The sequence below is a fragment of the Ciona intestinalis genome, unplaced genomic scaffold, assembly GCF_000224145.3.
Source record: "Ciona intestinalis unplaced genomic scaffold, KH HT000145.2, whole genome shotgun sequence".
Taxonomy (NCBI): Eukaryota; Metazoa; Chordata; class Ascidiacea; order Phlebobranchia; family Cionidae; genus Ciona; species Ciona intestinalis.
The window spans coordinates 7728-18904 of record NW_004190467.2 but is presented as its reverse complement, the minus strand read 5'-3'; the positions used below and the strand labels follow the sequence as shown (position 1 = coordinate 18904).

Genomic DNA, 11177 nt, shown 5'->3' with positions numbered 1-11177 from the left:
AGACCANGTGGTTACGGGGCTCANAAGCTCGTCACTGGCTACCANAAACAACCACNNCCACAAAGTTACATACATTGATAACCACACCAAACACATATTATACATCACACGCGAACCCACCTCGCAACCTGCCTTCATAACGACTTATCTGATCCTTTTGTTTATCTATGACATCATAAAGCTCCTCGTTTTTGTTAAACTTAAACATTCTCTTGAGTTGTGTCGATNAAATACCTTCAACTTAAACCAGATACATTATATGAACAATATTAAGGTTTGTATTGGTTTAACTGAGGGAACAATCTTTATTTATATTGTATAACTAGTATATAGGTCTAACCAACGTAATATAGGAACAACCGAATAGTTATACAAAGTCACCACACATACATGATACACCAATAACCTGTTTATTCCAAACACCACTACAAAATATAACTTACATAAACACACCCGCACTGTGTGCACTCATCCGTGTCCTAGCGATCGCTGGAATATATGACGTCATTACCACTCACATAAAGACCATTGTTTGCGTCAATTAAACGATGAATTACCTTTGTTACAAAATAATATTTCGAAACCTTTTACTGTTTTAAGCCTTAATCCCCCAATAAATAATATACCATGAATATTCTTACTATGCACATTACATGTGCTTGGTATATTTGGTGTGGTTATAAGATTTACTGTACATACCATGTTTAATCATAATATACTGAATAGTGCTATGGTTTAATACATAGCGTATAATTGAACTAATACCTCTTCATACCCACGAATGCCCCCCTTAAATATTATACAAGCTTGCAGATGGCTACACCCCCAGTCTAACAACAATGCTGATACAACATGTTTAATACAATGTATTTAAATCGACAATAATATAATGAAGAGCAATCGCACCTTTAGTTAAAACGGTGCAAACATATTTAAAAGTACCAACGACGATCAATATGCTGATTGATATGGAACAATAACCATTGAAACTTTACTTTGGCACAGCAAGCCGACGTGCTATACATTAAAACATGATGAAAATAGTAATCGACGCAAATATTGAACTTGATTTAAACAGACGTACTATGTTTTATGATTTACTTTCGCACACTGTTACGTACAGCGTGGCAAACCCAATCGACTTTGGTTGTCCATTGTTTATCTTGTGCTGCGGCCAAACAATCTCGAAAATATTGGACGGCTTGCGTTTCATCTTTCTCCACAGCAAGCGACGCACGAATGTATTCGATGTCATCGAACGAGGAAAGTTCTGGCAACCCTGCACCCAACATCATGCAGAACAAATTGATAATCAAGTTTGCGCGCGATCGAATCGATAAATAAGCACGGCAGCAAAGATCCTCAAAGTGTTTGTAGTCGTAAGTTTTCGATAGCTCTGTTGTGGAACCTCGACAAATTATTCTTAGGAAGTCACCGGGTAAAACGAATGGGACACGGTTTCTACAAATCCCGTATTTCTTCTTCTTATGGTTCAAGAAATGTCCAAAGTCGATGTGAAACATTTGTCCGTTCTTCTTTATCATAATATTATCATTATGTCTATCAGCAATACCCAAGAGCAATGTAGCAACACAGTACCCGGCACATGACCGAGTGAAGTTGTAATAGCTTTGTTATATTGCTTCTCACCAGGGTTGTTATCCTTCAACCATTGATGTAACGTTCCGTTCCTTAGTTGCAACGATCCAACCACCCCTCCCTTCTTCTGCACATTCATTACAGTTTCAGCGTTTTGTACGATCTCAATCATGCCAACATTATGTCCCATAGATATGCATATATATGGCGATATACACAAATCTAAATCATCACTCTGCCAAATCTCATCCATTACCCTTAGTACTTGTAATGTCAGCATATCTTGCCGTAAATCATCTCCATTCTTGAACAATATCCCGTGTACAGGTTGGAAATATTGAGCAAGTGGATCCGCGCTGTGCCACTGTAAGATTATCGGCCGCTTCGCTGATGATTTGACTTCACATGAATTATTTCGAAGATTTTCCAACTTGTAGGCTGGGTTGAGTGGGCTAAGGTTGTTTTGAAGGATTTCTTGATAATCAGGTTTACACAAATATTCCTTGAGTGCTTTTTGTGAAATATTGTCATCTTTTTGTAAGATGGTGTTGACATTTTTCAGCTTGGTGAGAATCTCTGTCTGCCTCACCAGTTGTGCGAGATACGGACCACATGATCTACAGTAAGCCTCAAGTAGCAAGCCAAACTGTAGCGATACTTGTACGTCGTACATCTCAGATTTCAAATGCCAGAATAAATAATGTCCAATCCTAAGATTTTTAATGGCTCGCTTCAGTAAGAAACGAACCAGTGAGTTGTCGAGGTAAAACTCAAACTTGATCGCCGTAACAAGCTGTAGAAGATACTTCAACACCCCGTCGTCCGTCAATCCAACATCTAGACACTCGGTGGCAAACCTTCGAACTTTGGGGTCGGGATATTTGCAATCCAACAACTCGATAGCGTACTCCGGTGGCAGACGTGGCCACGAAGCGAGCAACGAGTAAAACTCTTTCACCAACTCCCGATCCTCCCATTTTACAGACTGTAACAACTTGGGTAACGATTGTGGGATTTCCTTGCAAAGTCCCCTACATCTCCATAGCAACATACGTTCGTCCTGGGTGAGGGGGGAAAGTGGGTCGCGTGAAACGATGTTCATCAACCTCTTCAAATCACCCCCATCATCAAGGGGGGGTGAATCAAACGCAAGCTCTGTATAATCTCCCTCAATCAACCCCTCGTTGGTTTGCGTGAATTCCACGTTTGCTCGATGCCCCTCAAACTCTAGTTCTAAACATGGGGTTTCTTTCATAGGGTTTGAACCGGTGACACCAATAGGGTTAAGCATCCCATCCATATGGCAGGGTGGATGCCATAACCTTACTGTATGTTGGCCTTGTATGAACTTACCAGTGTAATTATACAAAGGTATATTCGCCCACGCTAACGGCCAATGTTCATCCTTCTTCCTACGCACCCCACACACAGCAACACATAGTTTAGCGCATCGCGGTATATCGGCAACTTTAATATCAAACGTAAGCCACTGGTTCCACTTGGGCGCCTCCGTCCCCCCCAACTCCACCGTCTTCTTACCCTCGCATAAAGGTTTAGTTCCGTGGTAAAGATTTGCGTAAACGTACAAATTTTCACCAACGTTCAGATAAATTCCAATGTTCACGAGAAACTTAAAGTTTTGCGTCAACATATGGGACATGATGGGAGGACGTGATTCTTTGTTGTTTTTATGTTTATTAATGTTAGGTTGCATATATGGCAGGTGGGGAGGAATTTTCGCCAATACTTGCTTCACCGACTCCAACATAACATCGGGCAGCTCATCACGATTTACACATTGACGGATATACTTATATTGACAAATTGGGAAATTTCCTTCCAGATATTCATTTAAGCCACAAACCTTCAAAACATAATGTTCGTTTATCGACTTGGTTGAATTACTTTGCGAGTTGTTAAAAGTTAAAACTTTCTTTTTCACAACTTCACTTATGATCATGGCGGGCGTTGTATCGCATGGTACGCACACTGATGCGTGGGTTTGGAAGGAATTCTCCTGTACCACCCACACACGGATCACTATGTTTGTATTGCTTAGTAGATTCTCGGTCGTGTGCAGAGGCAGCTTAGGTGATGGTTCCACTCTGGGTGGGTAGCAATAAGCAATCAACGCATGCGGGTCACAACACCTGTTGCGCGCCTCAACCTCACTTTTACAGAAACTTGCAACATCTCGTCGAAAATCATCGACTTCAGGATTTCTTCTCCGCACAAACTCATCGATGGAAACCCCAACAGCTTGCGTGATCGATTGTTTCAACATTTTTTCCTCTCGATTCCCCTTTGCAGCAGTTAACTTCAAGATTGGTTGGAAAAGATGGATATCGCACAACCTTCGATGTTCGTCGTAAAATTCCTCCGTCTCGGCGTCCTTGGTGACACCAACAAACACGTAAGCGTTATTTTCCAACAATCTGTCGTACAACGGCTGTTCCTTCGCCATGTTCCACACCGTCTCCTTGAGCTCAAACAACCCGCATTCCCTCGAAGTTTCAAGCGATATAAAAATCCCATTGGGGAGGAAAATATCCACATAAACTTTGTTGGGCATGAGTGGGAACCCCCATAGTTCTCCCGACGCTGACGAATGCGTACTGGAAGGCGACATCTTGCTACATCTGGATGATATAATGGTGAGAATAAAACACAGGTTATAATCAACATTTATATTATAACACAGGTGTTCGGTTTCATACTCCTCGTGCCAGCTTACAAGTTACCACGTATGTAACTTATTTACCCTCGCATGGCAGGGCAACGACAGTCGTTATAACACGGGTGTTCTGTTTCATACACCTCCTGCCCGCTTACGAGTTACCACGTATGTAACTTGTTTATCCTCGCATGGTGGAGCAACAACAGTTGTTATAACACGGGTGTTCTGTATCATACACCTCGTGCCCGCTTACAAGTTACCACGTATGTAACTTACTTATCCTTGCATGGCGGGGCAACAACAGTCGTTATAACACGGCCCACGGGTGTTCTGTTCCATACACCTCGTGCCTGCTTACAAGTCACGTGTGTAACTTTGTGGGTGATTATTTTATGACAATTTGGACAACCCACTAGTGACCACTGGGTTGAAGCAATTGCGTTAAGTGTCTTGGACTTAGTCTTACCCAGGGACACATAAGTCCGCAGTAATAGTAAAATATAGTTGCTAACAATTGATTAATAACCCACTATCATTAGTTCACGGTCTCAAACATCTAGATATGCAAGAATAATGAACAAAATACTTACGTTTTCAAACCGTAAACAATGCATACGTTTCGTATTTAATGAATGCAGACGTACAGCAGCAACTAGCACATGCTGCGCAACTTATAAATAAACGTTCAAAGATCCAAAACTTAAAAATAACTTTTGACAAAAACTTTATCCTAGTAAATATATATCCTTGATTGTTGATTAATGTATTTAATTATTCCCTATTTACGTTGTTTAAACTGTTTCAAGGAAATTAATAGCTTACCCGGGAACACTGAAAGCTGGTCGCGATTTCGCCAGCGTTGTATATTATGACGTCATAAAGTCAAGATCATTGTTTAAACGGCGATGGCTTCTCACCGAACAAAAGATTTATTGAATACATGGAAACTTTACAATTGATATTGTGTGCATTTAATAAAATATTCACATTTATTACAATTTGCGATATCGGTAAAAACAAAATATTACAAACTGTACATGTGAGGGTTTACACGAACCATTATTATGTTGGGTGATATGTGGTATTTAGCCAGCGTAATGGTAGGGGTTATAAGTCACCCAATGACCATTTTTATCCTTGCCCCGTTTAGCCGATGGATGAGACGTAAAAAGTGATTTAAAAGTTTTGGTTTGAAATATTTTTTCTTCTTGTAGTTTGTGTTTTGCCCCGAGTACAGTCGTCGCGGATGAAAGATTACGAACCGTGTCCGATGTAACACCGGATGTTGACGGGCCCTGTGAAATAATCGAGTTATTTGTCTTAATATTTACCACTAGTGGCAGCAAAGATTCACCGATACTTCAACGACGACAACTTTGTCTTTTTTCTTTTTAGTTTTCCCGTTTTTCGATTTCATTTCTTTCCGTTTCAACAACTTCTCCTCAAGTTTGGAAACCTGTTCCTGTTAATTATGAAGTTGTTTATCTTGGAATTCGATAGCGTAAGATCAAATTAATTAAAACAACATAGATAATTGGCAGCAAAACATACAATAAACTCGGTGAATTGTAGTTAATTCTAATAAAGTAAAATATAATTGTTTGAATAGTTTTTGTAAAGATACAAAGTGGGAATCAGTTGTAGGTAAGATTGAACAAAATATAACAAGAATTATTATAATTCATAACGATATAAAACCACATTTTACCTCGTTTCCATTGATAACTATGACATCATCAACGGTGTATTGTTTACAACACACGGGACAAACATTGTCGCGAACTTGTTTCAGCGCCCGATCACTTAACACACAGTTGCACGAACCAATGTAACTAAAACTGTCGATATATTTCTTGTTATGGAAAATATTTTCATAGCTTAAAACAAACTTAGTTGGTATATAACACGCTGTATGATATTTTCATGAAAGGCACGACCAGCACAACCAACAAACTTATTTAACATCAAATATATTATAGTTTGATCACAAACCTGTATCTCCCATTCATTTCAATGCCAGCAACTGGACATATATATTTAGCTGCGTTTGTATCGATGTAAGAATCCCCTTTTTCAGCTTTGTTGTCCCATGATGGATTCTTGGTGAGAACTAATGTGTGAAGGTCCTTTAAACCTATCAGGTTTACATATGTGAGTGACACCAACATATGTGTAGGGGTTGGCGGTGTATGTTGCATGCAGAGGTTACAATGTTATGTTGCATGCAGAGGTTACAATGTTATGTTGCATGCAGAGGTTACAATGTTATGTTGCATGCAGGGGTTACAATGTTATGTTGCATGCAGGGGTTACAATGTTATGTTGCATGCAGAGGTTACAATGTTATGTTGCATGCAGGGGTTACAATGTTATGTTGCATGCAGAGGTTACAATGTTATGTTGCATGCAGGGGTTACAATGTTATGTTGCATGCAGAGGTTACAATGTTATGTTGCATGCAGGGGTTACAATGTTATGTTGCATGCAGAGGTTACAATGTTATGTTGCATGCAGGGGTTACAATGTTATGTTGCATGCAGGGGTTACAATGTTATGTTGCATGCAGAGGTTACAATGTTATGTTGCATGCAGGGGTTACAATGTTATGTTGCATGCAGGGGTTACAATGTTATGTTGCATGCAGGGGTTACAATGTTATGTTGCATGCAGAGGTTACAATGTTATGTTGCATGCAGAGGTTACAATGTTATGTTGCATGCAGAATACCCACCTTTAATATGATCCATCTTTGGTTTATCCTTATCTTTGTCCAATAAATATTCAATCACGGCATCTTTGTTGTACAGCCTGTAAACATTAATGTGATTGTTTATCCGTTCGAATACAATAACAAAGGTTAATTAACGGTAACACGACAGTCATTAGAACATGCTAAAGGTTAAATAACAGCGAGTGGCAAATATTTTGTTAAACGACGCCAATCATCACATTATTTTTTTTATCTTTTAAAAACATAACGAAGAACAAATTTATCGAAACAAAAGTGAGAATGAAATAAACAACAATCCCCCACCTTCCCAATTCACAAGCAACGATTGGTTCCGTCAGTAGTTGGTTTGTTAAAACACAATATTTCCATTTCATATCAAGTTCAACTTGTTTCTCGGTCGTTTCACTTTTTTGTTTTGTTCGAACCAGTTCATGACGTTTCGGTATGGTACCACCATCGCATCCCATGATTACTTAACCACTAAATCTATACAAAGCACACAATATTAGTAACTACATTATACAGCACGATTAATGGAACAACATTTATGATTGAAGACACAATGATTAATCTAGAACTACAAGCCCAACTTTTTGAGCGATCTTTTTACAGCCCGATTTAGAATAGAGCCGCACAGTCTTTGGCATCCATTGTAATTCATCCATTATTTCTTGCATTTCACTCGGTGTTAACTTTCTTGCATTGAGTCTTCGAACTTCATCCTTCACACAACTTTCCACATGCTCGCGCTCCAACGGGAAGAACGGGACGAAATGGTCAATGAGATTCCTCTCTACCACACCACTATTCTTCAATCCACTCTTCTCATTGAACGCAACTTGTTCAAGCATCTCCTCCATGTCCGATAACTTGATACCACTTCGTGAGTTCCCCAGCTGCCACGTCTCGTAACATTTCTTGTTGATTTCTTGACCCCCAGTATTGCTGAGGAAAATGAAAATAGTTTTTCGATAATCCACCCCGTGTACCACTGGTTCGTTGCTCATATATGGTTTCAATGCATCCACCAACCCCACTGGCATGTGATCTATCTCGTCAAATATAAATATGGACCTTCCACACTTACTAACGTTTCCATGCAGCCATGATTGAAGTTGGTCTTTATAAACCCCAACATTCTGCTGATGTTTAAAATCGACCTCAGCGTTGAAAACGTGAACGAATGAACTTTCTAAATTCTTCCTGTACAAATTCTTAACGATCATTTGTGCGACGTAATTCTTGCCACTGCCCGTCCAACCATGAAATGACATCACAAGAGCTTTCGATGGGTTAGGGTTGGCGAGGTGATGTTTCACTGCGCGATACACAGTTTTTTCAACTAAATGTTGGCCGTATAGTTTGGTTCGAAGATCATGTTGCAACCCTGTCATGTTCGGTTTAATATTATGTTTATCACAACATTCCATGAGGTTGGTTTTGCATCGAAACGAAGATAAACCAGATAACTCAGCTACCATTACCAGGGCTGACGTCGCAGCCGTCCCGACGACCACCCCCATCGATATCGGGTCAAGGAAAGCAAAACAATGTGGAAGTAAATAAAAAAAAATCCACAACAAATGTACCTTATCCATTATCAAACAATAGCATCTGTAACAACTTTACTTTCTTTTAAAGAAATAATAAATAAGTTGCGTATTCACAAAACCTTGTTTACAACCTAACGAAGTTGTAACTTACCCGTGACAACTGTCATATATTCCCAGTGTTGCACAACAGGAATATATCCAGTGTTGCACAAAATATACATCGTTTTTATTTCGTCCCCGATATTTTCGAAACTCTCCAGATAATTTTGCCTTTTCAAACATTAAAACACGATTTTTTTATTCGGTTAATTTATTAAAAGCGCCGTCATCACAGTGTTAGTAAGGCAAACGCAAGATATGGTGTCAAACAAAGAAATCATTTTGTTTTACATAATTAGAAAATATACAAAGAATTTTCATAGTCATGAAATATAAAAATGTTTCAACAAAAAAACACTTTTTATAAAATTTGTTACAAAATATTTGAAACTTGAAGAAGGTTAGGGTAACGCAGCTCAATGCTTTGTATAAAAAGTGAAGATATAAAATTTATTGATGTGAATAACACGACATGTATGTGCTTTATATGAAGTATATGTTGATGGTTATATATTTTTAACGGGTGTGGCACTTTGTGGTAAATGTAGATACGATGAGTTGATGTCGTCATCTTTATGGAGGTATGTTTCATGGGGGAGGCTGCCACTCAAGCTTAAGCTGCTCAGTAATGTGTTTAACTCCTGGGGGTTATATACATGTATGTAACCTATCGTTGTGTAAGGGGGAAGGGCAGTCGTTATAACACGGGTGTTCTGTTTCATACACCTCGTGCCTGCTTACGAGTTACCACGTATGTAACCTATTTATCCTCGCATGGCGGGGTAACGACAGTTGTTATAACACGGGTGTTCTGTTTCATACACCTCGTGCCTGCTTACAAGTTACCACGTATGTAACCTATTTATCCTCGCATGGCGGGGTAACGACAGTTGTTATAACACGGGTGTTCTGTTTCATACACCTCGTGCCCGCTTACAAGTTACCACGTATGTAACTTGTTTATCCTCGCATGGCGGGGTAACGACAGTTGTTATAACACGGGTGTTCTGTTTCATACACCTCGTGCCCGCTTACAAGTTACCACGTATGTAACTTGTTTATCCTCGCATGGCAGGCAACGACAGTTGTTATAACACGGGTGTTCTGTTTCATACACCTCGTGCCCGCTTACAAGTTACCACGTATGTAACTTGTTTATCCTCGCATGGCAGGCAACGACAGTTGTTATAACACGGGTGTTCTGTTTCATACACCTCGTGCCCGCTTACAAGTTACCACGTATGTAACTTGTTTATCCTCGCATGGCAGGCAACGACAGTTGTTATAACACGGGTGTTCTGTTTCATACACCTCGTGCCCGCTTACAAGTTACCACGTATGTAACTTGTTTATCCTCGCATGGCAGGCAACGACAGTTGTTATAACACGGGTGTTCTGTTTCATACACCTCGTGCCCGCTTACAAGTTACCACGTATGTAACTTGTTTATCCTCGCATGGCAGGGCAACGACAGTTGTTATAACACGGGTGTTCTGTTTCATACACCTCGTGCCCGCTTACAAGTTACCACGTATGTAACTTGTTTATCCTCGCATGGCGGGGTAACGACAGTTGTTATAACACGGGTGTTCTGTTTCATACACCTCGTGCCCGCTTACAAGTTACCACGTATGTAACTTGTTTATCCTCGCATGGCAGGCAACGACAGTTGTTATAACACGGGTGTTCTGTTTCATACACCTCGTGCCCGCTTACAAGTTACCACGTATGTAACTTGTTTATCCTCGCATGGCAGGCAACGACAGTTGTTATAACACGGGTGTTCTGTTTCATACACCTCGTGCCCGCTTACAAGTTACCACGTATGTAACTTATTTATCCTCGCATGGCGGGGCAACGACAGTTGTTATAACACGGGTGTTCTGTTTCATACACCTCGTGCCCGCTTACAAGTTACCACGTATGTAACTTGTTTATCCTCGCATGGCAGGCAACGACAGTTGTTATAACACGGGTGTTCTGTTTCATACACCTCGTGCCCGCTTACAAGTTACCACGTATGTAACTTGTTTATCCTTGCATGGGAGGCAACGACAGTTGTTACAACACAGATGTTCTGTTTCATACACCTCGTGCCCGCTTACAAGTTACCACGTATGTAACTTATTTATCCTCGCTTGGTAGAGCAACGACAGTTGTTATAACACGGGTGTTCTGTTTCATACACCTTGTGTCTGCTTACAAGTTTACTGTTAAGTGTTTTGCCCAAAAACACATACACCCGCAATGGTAGCAGCGATGAGCCTTGAACTGGCAACCTCTGGGCTAGATGCAGGTTGCACTAATATCTTGTTGTTATCACAGCAAATTATAGATAAGGAAATATGCATGGTGCCCGAATGTTTGATGGCTAAGGTTGCGGTTGATGTTGAAGGAAAATGGAACGCCGTGTCGGGGGTGGAGGAATTGTCGTATATTTGTCAAGCTGGTATGTATGCTGGTGTATTGTGATGGTTTAACTGCCATGTTTTTATTGATTTTTTTTACTCTAGTATTT

The 11177-nt window shown here is 40.1% G+C and overlaps 4 protein-coding genes across 4 annotated transcripts in view; all 4 read right to left on the bottom strand.

The window, feature by feature from the left end:
* LOC100185017 (GRIP and coiled-coil domain-containing protein 1) overlaps nt 1–320 on the bottom strand; it is a gene marked incomplete in the record, with an annotated part of 5532 nt that extends 5212 nt beyond the window's left edge. Inside the window, 1 exon segment of the mRNA XM_026839043.1 lies at nt 121–320. Coding sequence (XP_026694844.1) covers nt 121–208 — 88 coding nt within the window.
* Nucleotides 321–848: 528 nt separating this feature from the next.
* Nucleotides 849–5061, bottom strand: LOC100180252 (phosphatidylinositol 4,5-bisphosphate 3-kinase catalytic subunit alpha isoform-like). Its single transcript, XM_004227228.4, is given in 3 exon segments — nt 849–1627; nt 1630–4238; nt 4867–5061. Coding segments are annotated over 2 exon segments (3129 nt in total). The 5' UTR covers nt 4229–4238; nt 4867–5061; the 3' UTR covers nt 849–1097.
* Nucleotides 5062–5170: 109 nt separating this feature from the next.
* On the bottom strand, nt 5171–7620 carry LOC100177899 (protein RTF2 homolog). The gene is made up of 6 exons (XM_002124966.4): nt 7311–7620; nt 7008–7084; nt 6269–6410; nt 5985–6114; nt 5631–5738; nt 5171–5571 (listed from the first exon to the last, which is right to left on the bottom strand). Exons 1-6 carry the CDS (start codon nt 7472–7474, stop codon nt 5362–5364), a joined length of 831 nt encoding a protein of 276 aa, XP_002125002.1. The 5' UTR covers nt 7475–7620; the 3' UTR covers nt 5171–5361.
* On the bottom strand, nt 7494–8680 carry LOC100175480 (torsin-1A). The gene has a single exon (XM_002125033.4). It carries the CDS (start codon nt 8603–8605, stop codon nt 7574–7576), a length of 1032 nt encoding a protein of 343 aa, XP_002125069.3. The 5' UTR covers nt 8606–8680; the 3' UTR covers nt 7494–7573.
* Between the last annotated feature and the right edge of the window lie 2497 nt (nt 8681–11177).